Raw genomic sequence first — 16,661 nt, forward strand, 5'->3', positions numbered from 1 at the left:
TATTGCGCTCTTTTGAACAGAGATCTCAGATGTTGTTCCTGGTTTCTGCTGATGCCATCCACCCAACTTGGGGGTTACTGCTCCCAGTGTCCCAAATACAGGATATATATATTTCATTTAAAATGACATTGATTGGAGGTGACATTGATTGGAGGTGCAGCCACAGAGTGAACTTGAGCTGTTGTCTTCGTGGGAGGAGGAGCTGAGAGACATGCTCGCTGAGCTGTTCAGAGAAACAGAAAGCTTTCTCATTCGCTGAGCTGTTCAGAGAAACAGAAAGTAAAAAGAAAGAGAAAAAAAAAAACTGACTGTGGCGCGTGAGGATAAAACTGCAGAAGATGTCTGACCCAAAATGCAATGATTACAACTTGTTTTCATCTCGCCTACCAAGGTATGTGTTGTTACTTCTGTCTACACTGAGGAATTTATTAAAATTTTTTTAGAATTTTGTGTTCTCACATGCAGAATAGACCTCTGTGGTTCAGAGAGTGTTGGCTGTGTTGGCTCTCTGGAACCAACAGGAAGCGCCCTCCTGACATCTCAGCCCATGTGGACATCCCTCACACATATTTATTAGGCTGACTCAGCCACATACACGCGGAAGACATGCTGCTCGGAACTCTGGTGCAGCTCATCGGCCGTTTAAAAAATGGACAAAACGTGGCTCCGAAACACGAGGTCTTCCCGGAATTGTTAAAAACTTGCAATGTCACAGTGTCCACCAGGGGCTGGCTCCAAAAAGGCTGACTCTATTGACTTCAATTCAACATGAAACATCAATAAAACTGGATCAACTGAGTTTGTTCAGGTCAGAGTAGTTTTTTTCATTGCGTTTCATCGTCCAGAAGAGATCTGAAAATATATAAATATGGATTTTTTTTTTTTTTAATAGAGCCTTAAAGTTTTCAGAATAAGGGAGTGTGGTTACTTGATGGACAGGTCAGCTCTGGAATGATTGACAGATCTTTTCAGCAGGTTTTCCAGACATTAAGATTAAGCTCTCTTATAATTATTTTCCACAGTTATTCAGTTTGTTGAATAATTTTGATTAGTTGTTGATTCATTGTAACCATGACTAGTTTCTGGATTAACTACTCAGAAAGACCCTCAAAGGATTCTGTTACCCAGTTTTTCCTGTTATTTGTATATAGTATTGTATATAGTATTACAGTGTCATGGCTCGGCTTGGAAATCCAAACACTATGGAACCAGTTTACAGCAGACCATCACACTATCACGCAACACCACAGTCCTGTGCTCTTAGTCAGCCCCGCCCCTTGTTTCCCTTCAGCCACGCCCTGTTGCTGTCTTTTTTTTCGTCTCTGGCTCCAAAATTCCATCATGTCAGCCTCCGAACTGGCTTCATTTTCTGATAATAGAAACAAACAAGTGATGTCATGAATGGTTGCCACTTGGTGCAGCCTCACCCCGCTAGCTTCACCTGAGAAGAGGAGGTGTCACTCTGCTTTATTTCACAGTGACCAAAACACTCAAACAGAACCATGCACATTCGTGCAAAGATTGTTTATTGTGACTAACCCACTTTCCAGCATAGGGTTAGGTCCTGGAATTGTGATCATTTATGAGTGTTTAACTATAGCTACATGTGCTATAATGGCATTATAATGCTTTATAAATGTACTTATGTGTTATACCGGGTGCATCAAGTAAAGTGTTACCCAGGATTATTTGCCAGGTGTATAGTCCCTTTATTATCCACGAAGATTTTATTTGATGTGTCCTGAAAACTGTGATCCATGTCCTTCAGCAACTGTGTGAGGTACAGAGCTTCCTGGATTGAAGCTGCCAATATCATGTGTTCTGCCTCACATGTTGACACGGTGCCACAGTTCGCTGCTTTTTCTTTTTCTGTGACACAAAAGCACCATCCTCGATCAAAACCAACAAAAATTCTCTTTTTGCCTTTTGGATTGCCTTTTTGACTTTTTCTTGTCTTGCTCATACACAATGCACTCTGAGCCAAGCTTTCTCATTCCAGACTGATTTGGTCTCATCGGTTTTTTCACAGTAACACACTAGATATGCATTACACCTAGTATACAGCCTACTGGAAGTCATTTGAATGAAAAAGGGGAAGAAGTAGGCAGGAGTTATTTGCAACAAATCACGTACTCAGCTGCATCAACCAGCCAATCACAATTCATCCTGGGTCTCATCTGTTTACTGAGCTAGAACAGGTGCAAACTCAGTGGGCTTTGAGGTTGACAGAGCATAAAGTCAACATGGCTAAAAAGCACAAGTATGAGGAGGAATCAGGGCTCTCAACTCTCGGGCATTGAGTGTGAGACATGCATTTCAGCCCATTCACACGCAAATAAAGACCTCAACGTCAGGATTTCAATAAACAAATATTGATGTTTTGTTGCTGCATTAGGAAAATAAATATTTTGACAGTTGTTGAAGAACCATACACAAATATTTTTTTCTATAATAGTTGTATTAATTCACATTTTCTTATGGTCTAGAAGGGACATTTTTTTTAATGTGGCTCTTCTGAAAAATATTCAAGGTCAGTGTGGCTCCTGAGTTGGTCAAGTTGCGTACCACTGATTTAGATTATATTTAAAGTTATTTTATTTTCCTTTTATTTTATCAATGATATTTGCTCATTTTGTTTGAACTCGGCAGAGAGACAAGTCCAGGACCAAACCAGAGAACTTGAGGAATGGAACAAAAGTAAGTAACGGTCATATTTGTGATATTTGTGCTTGATGCTGCTCAAATTAAAATTAGTCAGAGGACCTGTGCTGAAGCTATGCAATACACTTTATATTCATATTCATGAATACCAGCAACATTCAACTGTGTGAATCAGTTAAACTGTCAGAATTTCCCCATGTGTGCTTTGTCATTAACTTTTCTACTTTAATTGTGTGCACTTTCACGAGAGCTGAGCAATGTCTCCTTGAAGGGTGAGTGTGTACTCAGAAGCACAAGAAATGAAAATTTTGAATAACATAATGTAGAATGTTTTGTTTTTTGTTTGAAATCAGTCGCAACACCATTAACAATTGATGGTACTCTGAGGGAGCGTCATCTTTCGGTACTAAGAAATTTTTTTTTTTTTTTTTGCAGCTTTATTGAAATTGTGCAAAAACAAACAATATGGCAGTTTTCAGTCATCAAACATTGGAACAGTATTAAAAACATTGTCAATGGGATAACTGCATTTTAACAAAGATGAACACACACATACACAAAAAATAAAATAAAATAAAATAAAATAAAATAAAATAAAATAAAATAAAATACAATATACAAATTACAGAGCCTGGTCATGGGAGTTTACACATGAATTCGATGATGTTTTTATATTTGTTAGATTTAATGCATTTTAGGGATTTTAGATAACTGTGAAATTCATTGAGAAAAATTGCAAAAATGGGACGTGATTTAAGCACTCGTTGTTTATGAAGAAAAAATTTGGCTAGCAAGAGAATCAAATTATAAGATAGTTCCTTATTCTTGTCCCGTAGAAGAATTCCAAAAGTCACAGTGTCTCTTGAAATAGGATCCAAGTCTTGGAACTCTCCTCGAGTCCAGTCTTGAAACTTTCTCCAGAATTGTTGGGTGTGTGTACATTCAAAGAATATATGGTCTATTGTTTCACCATCACAACCACAAAAGCCACATGTGTTATTTTCTATATTAAAACGTTTTTTAAGTAATTCTTTAGCAGGGTAAATTGAATTCATAATTTTAAAGTGTGTTTCTTTAACTTTGGGTTGTACAGGAAGCTTGAGGTACATTGTTCTTATATTTGTCATATGTGTTTTGTCATATTTACACATGATATTATTATTATTGACTCTACCAGGGAACAGAGTCTGTTTGAAACAATGTCTAATGAACTGGTTGTTACATTTTTTGTCAGAGAGAGGAATCCCTTGTATTGTGACAGAGCCTTGTTTTGGGATGATAGCTTGATGTTCCAATATATTTTTAGTCTGAAAGATAAATTCTTTTGAAAGTGCTTTCATTACTCTGTTAAATTCTGATTCCGGGGGATAGAAGTTGTATTTTATACAAAACTGCTCAAAATTCAGCATGTCTCCATTTGTGTTCATCAAGTGTACAATAGACCATACATTCCTATTCATCCATTCTTCATAGAACAAGGACTTGTTCCTATACAACACGTATCTGTTATTCCATATTACAGTGGAATGTGGTGAGAAATTGTGTACATATATTAGTTTCCAATACATTAACACTTGCTTGTGGAATTCTGACAGTTTAATGGGCAATTTATTTATAGCGTAATCTGTTCTAAGTAGGAGTCTTGACGGAAACCTGGTTAAAAGAGATTCATATTGATAAAGTTCAAATCAAAGGCTATAATCTGTTTTATGCAAATAGGGTGGAAAAAGGCGGTGGAGGAGTCGCCCTTTATGTAGATGAAAATCTGCATAGTAAAGTCATTGAAATGAAAACTGTAATTATTCCAAACTTAATGGAAGTGCTCACAATTGAGATCATCAGCGATATTGGCAAAAATATACTTGTTAGTTGTGTTTATAGACCACCTGGGCCTGGTATAGAGCTGTTCACAGACAAAATTCTTGAATTGTTTGCAGATGTTAAAAATAAAACAATTATAGTCTGTGGTGACTTCAACATTGATCTGGGTAACAATGCAGCGTCAAATGACTTTAAAAATTATATGCAGATGGCAGGACTATGTCCTATGATTACAAAGCCAACTAGAATTACTACCCATAGCGCAACCATCATTGATAACATATACACAACTTTACATAGAGACATAATTAGTGGCATTCTTATGACCGATGTGAGTGATCACCTACCTGTATTTACTATTTTTAAAAAATTGTGCATTACCCCTGAACGAGAAAAAACTTCAATTTTTATACGAGACAAATCCAATAAAGCCATTGAGGCATTCAGAGAGGATTTAAAGAAACAAAAATGGGAGCAAGTTTATACAGGAGATTTAAATAATGCCTACAACACTTTCATGGAGATACTTATTAATTTATACAACAAAAATTGCAAAATAACCAAAGTTGCTTGTGTCGAGAAAAATACTATTAATAACCCATGGATGACAAGCGGTCTGAAAAATGCCTGTAAGAAAAAAAATAATCTCTACAGAATGTTTCTCAAACTAAGAACAAAAGAAGCCGAGGTTCGGTATAAAAAATATAAAAATAAACTGATATCAATTCTAAGACAACAGAAAAAGGATTACTACACAAAATTAACAGAGAAAAGCAAAAATAGTACAAAAAACACATGGAGTGTAATTAACACAGTCTTGCACAAAGGCAAGGTTAAACCCATAATTCCAAACCATATAACCAAAAACAAAATAGACATTTTTGAAAAACAGGACATTGTAGAGGAATTTAATAATTACTTTGTGAATATAGGAAAAAATCTATCTCAAAATATCCCAGACGAAAACATAAATAGTGGAATAATACAAAATAATGAACGTAGCATCTTTCTTGAGCCTGTACAAACAAATGAAATACTCAGTATTGTTCGTAAATTTCCAAATAAAAATTCCAATGACTATACAGACATGAATATGTCACTGATAAAACAAATAATAGATGTCGTGATCGAACCCTTTAAATACATCTGTAACTTGTCATTTACCACAGGAACATTTCCAGAGAGTATGAAAATAGCCAAAGTAATTCCACTTTTCAAAAAAGGAAATAAAAATGATGTCTCCAATTACAGGCCTATATCGTTACTTCCTCAGCTCTCAAAAATTTTAGAAAAATTATTTGTGATCAGATTAAATAAATTTATTGTTAAACACAACATTTTAAGTAACAATCAATATGGATTTCGGACTAATCACTCAACCGCCACAGCAATTATGGAACTGGCAGAAGAAATTACAAATGCAATGGACAAGAAACGTTTCTTAGTAAGTGTCTTCGTAGATCTTCAAAAAGCGTTTGATACTCTAGATCATGACATATTGCTGTATAAATTATATAAGTACGGTATAAGAGGTGTTGCTCACGAATGGGTCAAAAGCTATTTAAAAGACAGAAAACGATTTGTTCAAATCAACGATATAAAATCTAAAAATGGAAACGTAACCTGTGGGGTTCCTCAAGGATCCGTCCTTGGACCAGTACTCTTTCTTCTTTATATCAATGACATTGACGCTGCTTCCAGCTTATTGAAATGCATCTTGTTTGCGGATGATACTACTTTGTATTATGCTGGAGACAATATAAATGAAGTATTAGAAATTGTAGAAAAAGAGTTTCGGAATGTTATAAAATGGTTCAACGCTAACAAACTATCTTTGAACATCAGTAAGACCAAATATATGATTTTCAGTTACAGAAGGAAAGACGTTGACACAACACTGACAGTGGAAGGTATAGAGATCGAGAGAACAAACGAAATTAAGTTTTTAGGTGTATTGCTGGATGAACAACTAACATGGAAATCCCACATAGAGTACGTTAAAACTAAGATTTCTCAAACCATTGCTGTTCTGTACAAATTGAAAGAGTCACTTCACAATAATTCTTTGTTCTGTTCTACAATTCATTGATTATACCATATCTGACCTACTGTGTTGAAGTCTGGGGAAATGCTTGTAAGACCTACATTGAACCACTCTTCCTTTTACAGAAACGAGCGATTCGTGTGGTGAATGGAAGTGGTTACAGAGACCACACTAACCCAATATTTATAAAATTGAAATCCTTAAAAATGAAAGAATTGGTAGAACTCAACCTTCTTAAAACAATGTATAAAGCTCACCGGAAAAAATTACCATTTAATTTACAGAATAGATTTGCAAAGCGAGACAGTCAATATAGATTAAGAGGCACTGAAGTTTTCAAACAACCGGAATCAAGAACCAAATTGAAAGAAAGATGCATCACAACAAAAGGAATCAGTTTATGGAATAAACTTGACAGTGAAATTAAGAGGTCTCAGTCCATTCACATCTTCAAGAAATGTTTAAAAGCACAGTTATTGGGAGGGTACGACTCTGTTTTAAAGAATGGTCAAACTTAGAATGATTGTTTCTTTTGAAAATAGTTCATTAAGGTTTTTTTTTTTTCTTTTGTATTTACACTTGGGAAATGGTTGTATTTGATCTGCAATTATTTGTGAAATTTTCGTATTTATATTTTGATTAAGTGAAATGGTTGTATTGAATTTTGCTTTTTTTTGTGATATGTTAACAAATCTTGACAAATTGTCATTAATTTTATGTTGATAGGGGCAGATATCATAAGTCTCACTTCTTTCTGTTCCTTTTCATTTCTTTCTTTTAAAAAAGAATGAAACAAATAAAATCAATCAATCAATCAATCAAACCCACCTATTTTGTTGAAAATGAAATTCGGGATACAATACCAAAATGTGTCACTGTTGTGAAGCCAGGATTTCAGCCAATTAATTTTAAGTGTTCCATTTAGGCAGTCAAAATCAATAACTTTCAGGCCACCCTCCTTTATTTCATTAACCATTTGAGATTTTTTATGATAGTGTGGTCTGTTTCTCCAAATGAATTTAAAATTTATCGTATTAATTGATTGTATTAGTTTGTTTGAGACAGCAGTGCTGCAGCTTGGATAAATGAGTCTTGAAAGACTTTCCATTTTTGTCAGGTATATGCACCCTAAGATGGAAAGATCCCTCTGAAGCCACATATTTAATACAGATTTACATTGTTTAAGTTTATTTTCAAAATTCATCGTGAGGTTGGAGTTTTGGTCTTTGGATATAAATGCCCCCAAATATTTCACTTCAGACTTAATGGGTATATTGCATATCATGTTAAGAGGGGTATCATGAATCGCCAGGAGTTCGCATTTTTTTAAATTTAGAGTTAATCCTGATGCGTCAGAAAACAGTTTAATTTTATCAGTAGCAGGTGGAACTTGGCATCTGTCTTTCAAAAAGAGTGTAGTATCATCCGCTAACTGAGTTATGATTATTTTTGTACCAAATATGTCGAGTTTCTTCAGATCCTCACAATTTTTAAGATAAATTGCCAACATTTCACTTACTAAGATAAAAATGTAAGGTGAAATCGGACATCCCTGAGGAATACCAACAGAGATGTTGAATCTTGGAGTGGTTCCTTTTGGTAATGAGACACAGCTACTGATATTCTGATATAGTCCTCTTATAAAGTTGGTAAATTTAGCTCCAAATCGAAACTGTTCCAAAACTGAAAATATAAATTGATGTTCAACAGAATCAAAGGCTTTATAGAAATCCAGGAAGAAGATAAACCCATCATCATTGATTAGATCCCTGTATTCAATAATATCCATCACCAGTCTTATATTGTTATGAATTGACCTTCCTTTCCAAAAACCAGATTGGGTTTCTGAAACAATGCTTGTTATTCCAGACTGCAGACGTATTTTTAAAATGTAGGTGAGGAGTTTATAATCAGTATTTCGTAGAGTAATTGGTCGTCTGTTTTCAATGAGTCTTTGGTCTTGATCTGCTTTTGGGATAGAGATTATAACTCCTTGACACATTGTTGGTGGGAGTGTGCAAGATTCAAAATATCTGAGAAAACGTCATACAACAAGTCTTTTAAATCTTCCCAGAAATGACGATAGAAATTCCCTGTTAACCCATCTGGACCCGGGGATTTGTTCAGAGATAAGCAGTTCATTGCTTTATCAAGCATGCCTCAGCCATTTCTTTATTCTTCTCTTTAATGTCTTTGATTTCACCGCTGTTAAACTCCACTGTCTTAACAACATTAGCAATCGTGAGCGTGTTTTGTTTCAGGTCGTTTCTGAGCTCTTCAATGGCGCCTTTCAGACTTCCCACAGCTGCTAGTATGATGTTTGTATCAGCATTATGGATAACCTCTTCTTGCCCTTTTGTTTTTTTAGGAGGCACAGGAGTTTTAGCTGGCGACGATAAGGCATTCTTGGTGCCTTTTTGATTGACCTCCATGGGTTCTTGGCTGGCGTAGTCGTGAGGTTGCAGGGCTTTACAAACTTTGCTGCTGTTAGCTTTGCTGTTAGCCATCTTGTTATTTGGTGTACGGTTCAACCTTACCGAATCACAGTCCTTTTGCCGATGTGTCCCAGAGTTATTTGGACCCCTCTTGACTTTAGGTGTCGAGTGTCTGCTGGTTTGTGAGCTATTTGTTCCTAAATCAGTTCTTATTCAGAGTTTGCTACTCCACGCTCTTCACAGCCTGGCCGTCCGCTCCGCCATCTTGCCGCGTCCCGGTACTAAGAAATTTAGGGATCTGTACTTTACTTTCCACTGTGACACCAACAATATGTGCACACTGCATCGTGCACATAGCAATTGCGCCCATACAAAAAAAAAAAGTCTTGAGTTTAAACACATCACTGAATGTAAATTTAAAGACAATATTGTCATTGACATTGAGCAAAACTCAGGTTTTCATTTCAGCCTCATACACAAAGACCACAACTCAGGCTTCAGGCTAGCATCATATAGAGCGAAGCAGAGGGAATGACAATTTAGATCTCAACCAAAGACCTCCACCAAAGAGGCAATAATCACAGACTTACCATTAGTTGTCATAACAAAATGATACATCGGTTGTTGTGATTGAGAGCGATGACAAATTTTGGGTTACATCCTCTTCCTGTTTGCTCTGTTTTCAAAACAGGGATGCTTTAGCATGAAGCGCTCCATGTTTTATTACTAAAAATAAGTTACACTCACCGGAACAAAAGCGCTGTCATTAATTTTTTTTCTTTAATTTTTATTTTCTTTTTGTTTGTGTGTGTGGGTTTTTTGTGTGTATTTGTACCTTTGTGTTTTTTTCATAAAAATGAAAAATCTTTAATTATACTTTGGCAAGAAAAGCGCTGTCATTAACAGGAAGCTGCAAGTAATGCACGACCTGCACCTATTGGCTGATTGGGGTTTTATTAGATAGTCTATAAATAAATAAATAAATGAATAAATAGATACTTTATTCATGTATTTATTGATTAAACAGACAACAAATTCCAATATTCAGACAAAATCACAATCTTACTTCTTGGGGGTGCAATGGCTGTCCCAGGGAGGGGGGGGTGCCAGCATCCCCAAACTGTGGTGATAATGAATGATAGTGTTGGAGCCCAGGACTTCTGTCCGGCCGACTCCACCCGGTTCTTTTATTCTATGCTTGGTATAAAGAATGCCAAAACGACTGACTTCAGATTATTACCGTTTATTTAAGTATAGCCAGATGTAATGCTCAGCGCTGGACCTTACAGGGAGAGATACAAAGTATTTCACTCCGACAGGATCCTGATTGTTGATGAGACAGAGCTTTTATTCCATGTTCTTCTGGGCTGGGCCTGCCCCGACAGATAGGCTGGACTTTGTTCGCAATTGGACAATTTGGTGTTGATGTCAGCTGTCAACCGAGAGCTGACATCCTTATCGAGTATGTTTTGGAACACTAGTGAGTGTGTGTTGGTTTCTCTGGAATGTGTGGGTATGTTTACACTTTAGCAGAACATCTTATAACCTTGGTGTACTTCTCTCAGGAAAGGCTTAAGGTGCAGTTAATACAATTATTCCACAGTAGTAGTGCTAATTAAAGTATATCCCTAACAATAGGAAACTTCTGGGAAAGTTGAGCTCTTCAACAAAATGGACATGAGGGCACAAGAAAGATGAGGACGACTGATGGAAAGAAAAGAAGAATATGTAGCCTGTCTATTTTTTTCATTCATTTTGAACCATTCTTTATGCGTTAAATAAAGAAGAATATGTGACCTCTCTTTTCTTTTGTTTACAAAGAAAAGAGAAAAAAACAGCAACAAAATAATATCTCAATTTTCTTCCTGTTTGAGATTTTGAGGAATTATTTGTTTTTACAAAAGAAAAAAATAAATTGTTGTGGAATTTTTGGTGAATCAGAGCCAAAGATGACGAGTCAAGGTGTTGACGCTGCACAAGGAGGATTTATTGAGGATTGCAGAGGAAGCACACACAAATCAGCTGATTGAGAGCAAGGCTGTTGCTCCGGAGAGAATCCAACCCGACTCTGGCCTGACTTCCGGCCATGCCAGGTCATATAGCTAGATCTCACGAGACTAGCAGACGCTGTTTCCAAGTGACTTCAGACAAAACAGAGCGGCCTTCACACTGTGTTCCTGAGAACTTTGAAAACAAAGCATTATTCCACATCAATCCTTCCTGTTATTAAATTTCAATTTAAACAAAACCAGACACAAAATAAATTCGAATTTTAACAATAATCTAACTCACTATCGGAGACAGTAAAGCCAGACAAAGTAAAACCACTTTTCATTTGCATCACACGTCAATATTAATGTTCTCCATAAACATCAATGAGATCAGTTCCTCCAAGTGCATTGTCATTTTTATTTTATATGTCCTAAGTTACCTATGTTTCAACGACCATTTCCAACTGATCCACTGTCACAAAAAACACCAAGCAGCACTCAGTCATGGATGCACAATTTAAACAAACCAGCACCATGGGACAGTGACAGCTGAAAATACCTTCATGCCAAACAATCAATCCTGGTCCAGGCCAATCAACCAGGAAGGCAAAAGACCGCCTGTTGTGTCCGTGATGTGTCCAATCAAGCTAAACTAAGAAAAGAAAGAAAAACCATTAAAATCAGCAAAAACATTGAACACCACCATAAAACATCTGGTCGTTCTCAAAGTCAGTCATCAATGTCAATGTTAGTTTGGTAAATGGACTTGTATAGCGCTTTTCACCCTTCTTGACAGAGCCCAAAGCGCTTCACACTGCAATATCTCATCAACCCTTTCACACCATACTGGGTGGTGGTAAGCTACTACTGTAGCCACAGCTGCCCTGGGGCAGACTGACAGAAGCGAGGCTGCCAATCTGCGCCATCGGCCCCTCCAACCACCACCAACCATTCACTCTCACAACTTTCACACAAGGCAAGGTGGGAGAAGTGTCTTGCCCAAGGACACAATGCCAGTTTTACGCCTGCGGGAGTGGGGATCGAACCGCCAACCTTCCGGTTATAAGACAACCCGCTCTACCAACTGAGCTACTGTCGCCCCAGTTTGTTAGTAAGTTAGTTTGTCAGCCGTAACACAGTCACCCATATTCAATTGAGCAGATATTTCAAAGGTAAATTAAAACCACAGAACATGGCTTCACACCCCGACCCCCCTGCTGACAGGCACTCTGTGCTTTATTCACCAGCAGCAGAATGTGACGCATGTACTACGCATCCGTCGCCCCGAACCAAAACCTGCTGCATTGATAATCTCTGCTGGAGCACCAGCTGCTCACAGACTATTTAGGAGCCCAGGAACCCAGTGAGGAGCCTGCAAGAGAAATTAGCATCAGGGTGAAACCGTGATCCATGTGTCCAAACCAGAATACCTGTAGAGAACCATCCTTTCTCTTGGAATAGAGATGACAGGGCGGTCCGTAGCCAGGTAATCCCAGACCAGAGGCTGATGTTTAGTCTTCTTCCAGATGTTGACCCTCCTGTGACCTGGTCTCTGTTCACTCCAGTCCTGCAGAAACATCCTTGTGTGGTTGTTTCGAACACAGAGTCTACAGCTGCATACCAAAAATCCAGTGACGACAGCATTTTGCCAGACCTAGAAAAGACAACGTCTCTTCTTTTAGTCTGTAGTGGCAGATTAGACCACAGTCCAGGTCTTCCCGAAGACCAGGACCGGTTCTTCTCCTCCAGATCCTCTCCTCCAGAACGGGTCCAAGGAACGTCATTTTCAGCTGCAGCTGGGCTCAGGATGCTCGGTGGCCTCCCTCAGGGAGACGGTTCAGGAGTAGAACAGTGTCAGGCTCTTCAAGCTTCCTTCAACCTTTTGGTGTGAAAACATCAACCTCATACTGTATCAGAGTTCCACCTGACAGGTCCAGATCCAGATCCCCTCACTGCCAATGCATAAACTCCCAGACTAGAGACAAAGTCCTGGGCCAAATGTGAAGCATTAGTATAACTCTTAGGTGAATGCAGGTAAATATTGCCTTTCAGGATCCAATCTGAGTGAAAATAATGCAGCAGACAGGTCAGACAGGTCAACGACTGGATAGTAGCATGAGTCAGAGGTCCAAAAGACAAAATTATTTCAAAAATCAGCAGATTCTGGAGTCGTAGATAGTACAGTTCAGTTGATTTCTATAAAATCTTGAAAAAAAATGTCCACCCATCAGGTCTTCCTTGTCTTGGTGTAGAAAGAGTCAGTACTAAACATCACTGAATCATTCAATGACTTCATAAAACATTCGATACCTCCCATGACTTCTGGACAAACATTCTATTGTCTATCTCTAGCAGTTAGACATTTAGCTCCAGTGTGATTCTGTGAGGTTTAGTCGATGCTAAATCTGAGTAATCTCTTTGTAGTTAGTCCACAAATTCTCCAACTAAATCAAATAAAGGTGCAAATGTAATTCATTTCAGTAGATTTCAAAGTTAGGAATGTAGATTCATAGACAGTAACAAATTCTTGTAGCACAGTCATGTAAAAACATTGTCATGCTAGTTTTGTTATGTCGAAGGGGAAGGTCGAGATAAACCTCTCGCTTCTGTCTCCCCCTCCACTCAGTTTGAAAACCCGGAATGTGACCTCCAAGTTATTTCATTGAAACTGTATTGAAACAAATTCATTTAATTAATTCACTTCAATTCTTCACCCAACTGAGCAATTGGTTGATGATTAAAACCACTAAAACTAGAAGCCCCGCCCCCTGTGTTCAGGTTACAGTGATGTGGGGGAGAAGTGACCATCATGGAGGCTTCCTGCTGCCTGTGGTTCAGTCTGATCAGGACTGTTCAGCCCGTCAACCCACTGATATCTTCCTAGTGACTTATAAAACAAACAAAACACATAATTCATTCAAAAGCTAAAAAAGTAAGGAATTTAAAACTTTTTAAAGTCTAATCTCTCTTCCCCCCAGTGTGTGTGTTCATGGCCTGACCTTGTTGCGGTCATGCTGCCTCATATTTTTCATCACGTAGCGGTACGCCGTTATCACGTCCGATGTTTTCACGTCGTAATCAAACCCACCGCCTCCACAGCCTCCTCCCAGCCAGCCACCCAGCCACCAGGAGCGGCCGTCTCCAAGAATGCGTCCACTGCTTTCGCAGTCACAACATCTCCTCTCCTGTATGGAAAGTCTCAGCAGAACAGAAGAACAGAGAATCACCACACATGTCATCATCATAGAAAAACCAATTTCCCCGCTAAAATCTGAGTTTCGTCACTCCTGTGTGTGTGTGTCTGCACTTCCCGCCGCTGACAGAGCTTCTCCCTCCCGGTTGGCTGGCGCAACGTGGTTGGCCGTGAGGATCGGGGCTGTGGATCGGAGCGGCGAGTGCCTGTACAGGACTTTATAACAAAACAAACACTCAAAAGAGAAAAACATATTAGTATATTATCATATTTGTCTATCAAACAATGTGACTGGTGGACCTTCGTCCTCATTCTCTCACTAGTGCTGATATTTTCTCTGGATTGTTTTCTGTTCATGGTCCTTGGCTCCTCAGCAGTCTGATAAGAACCACTGAAAGAACTGCTTTTTTCAGCTCACTTTGGAGGGTTTAAAATAGTGTGGAAATTTTGTCAAAGAAAATAGACTGCCTCTCAAATTCAGCAAATTCAGGCTGTCTTTTCTCTTTAACACAATCATAAATAATCATCCTGAGAGTTTGACCTCAGGGAACCATCCTCAAACCTGTCAATGGCTCAAGCAGTGACCTCTGACCCTGCACACAGCTGGCAGTCTTGGAGAAATCAGTTTTCTCTCAAACAGGCCTGAATCACATGCTCTACAGCATTATCCAGGAAACAGTTCACAGGTGGAACTTCTGGCCTCTGCCCACCTACTGAAGATGGAAAAGAAAAGAAACTTATTTTGACAAATTTCCAGAGGCAGAGGTTTCTGAAAATTTAGCACTGAAGTACAAATACTGCTACATTGATTAATGCTCAATGACCCGTAAAAGTACCAGTATCAGAAAATACTTATGAGTGCAAAGCATGTCTCTAGACAAACTGCTCAAAGTATTGTTACTTTTAACCAATGGATGATTTGTGTTGTCAGTAGCAGACATCTTATTTGATTCTTCTGATAAAATATTGCATTCAAAGTTTGTTCCTCAGAGGAATAATGATAAACTATGCCAAGACAGCTTGTCTTGTGACCAAATGTAGATGTCAGCAGGAATCTATTTCTATTGTATTCCCTCTCTTTAGGAAAAGGTGACTGTTTTTCCTTTATTTTGGTTTAATCTGCAGATGAATTCGATTTTTAGATTAATTTTTAAGATTGCAGAGTGAATCTCTCTCAGAGAACCAATCATCAATCACATCATAGATTAATCAACCCCGCCGTGATCAGACAGGCTATTAGATTGAAAAATTTGAATATAAATTCAAATCTTGGGTGTCCTCAGTAGACTTGAGGTTAAAAATAGTGGAGTAGATTACATGTTCAACAAGCAAATTTGTTGACTCATTGATGGATTCCTTATTTTAAACATGTAAAAAGCAGACAAAACAAAACAAACAGGTTGAAAACCTTCCCTTTGGTTAAATCCCTGCTTATTTTTCTTAACTTCCTGTTCTTCCTCCCTGTTCATCAAACTCTTCATCTCTTCACTTCACTCCACCTCTCTGTCTTTCTCTCTCTCTGCCTCTCTCACTCTGCCTGTCTTTCTCTCTCTGTCTATCTCTCACTCTATCGCTCTCTACCTCTGTCTCTCTCTCTGCCTCTCTCTATTTCTTTCTCTCTCTCTTTGCCTGCCTCTCTCTCTTCAGCATTTCTATCCTCACACTTCTCTTCAACAACCGGTTTTGTGGCACGAGTGAGGAGTCGCAATCCGTGTTTTACACAGAACCAGCAAATCAAAACCACCATGCATTAAAGTAAACTTTAATTCTCTCGGTGTTCTCAGATCACTCGGTTGTCTGCATAACCAGCCAGAAATCATCGCTCGGGCCGTAGTTGGTGACTCTTCTAAACATTCCAATATCTTGGTCCTGCCGACCACCCCGACCGGTGTGAACTTATCGAATAGTTGCTGAAAACTTTCAACGGGATCAGACCACGCCGTGCTGTTCTACTTCCTGTCTCTTCTTTTCCTACGTTTAGCACAAACAATAACTGCACACAAAACAGCAACACAAACAGCAACACATGTCCTCTACAAACCTGAACAACCTCCCAGCATCATGACCTTCTTCTTTATTTACCCCCTTTTCTTTTAACGTGAAAGAGAGAGTCAGAGTCGTGAGGTGTGACCTGCAGAATCACACTCACCCAGTTTTCAAAAAGTTTCACCAGTAGAAACTTCCACACGCGACGCCACCCACAGTTGCAACAGTGCAGGTCAGCCCGTTAGGGAAATCATCAACCCTTCTGTTACATGCACCAGGCCCGCCCTGGTGAAGAGGCTATATTAAGATACCCCCCAAGCTCTGCGGTGCGTCAATCTCGGATCGGATCCAATCCGAGTGAAAACAAAGTCGCTTCAGGGACTCAGCCCTCCCACGCCAGTGGCCCCAGGGCCGTCCAGACTCCAAGTCTAGAAACTCTTCCTAAGCTCTCTCAGCCACAGTTCCAAGTTAGAATTAAATTATTATTACAACCCAATTGTTACTAATCATTAGCAATTGATTGATAAGAA

At 38.6% G+C, this 16,661-nt stretch overlaps 1 protein-coding gene across 10 annotated transcripts in view; it reads left to right on the forward strand.

Moving 5' to 3' along the window:
• The first annotated feature begins 288 nt into the window (after window positions 1–288).
• LOC115407882 (uncharacterized) overlaps window positions 289–16,661 on the forward strand; it is a 90,033-nt gene continuing 73,660 nt past the window's right edge. For 9 of the 10 annotated variants that reach the window (XM_030118436.1, XM_030118447.1, XM_030118441.1 and 6 more), the window contains exons 1-2: window positions 289–391; window positions 2,650–2,697. In XM_030118436.1, coding sequence (XP_029974296.1) covers window positions 2,687–2,697 — 11 coding nt within the window. In that variant the 5' untranslated portion in view covers window positions 289–391; window positions 2,650–2,686. Of the gene's footprint in view, window positions 395–2,647; window positions 2,698–16,661 lie in introns of all 10 variants that reach the window. The other variant, XM_030118438.1, reaches the window with a different exon arrangement.

The sequence above is a fragment of the Salarias fasciatus genome, chromosome 20 (genome assembly GCF_902148845.1).
Source record: "Salarias fasciatus chromosome 20, fSalaFa1.1, whole genome shotgun sequence".
NCBI lineage: Eukaryota > Metazoa > Chordata > Actinopteri > Blenniiformes > Blenniidae > Salarias > Salarias fasciatus.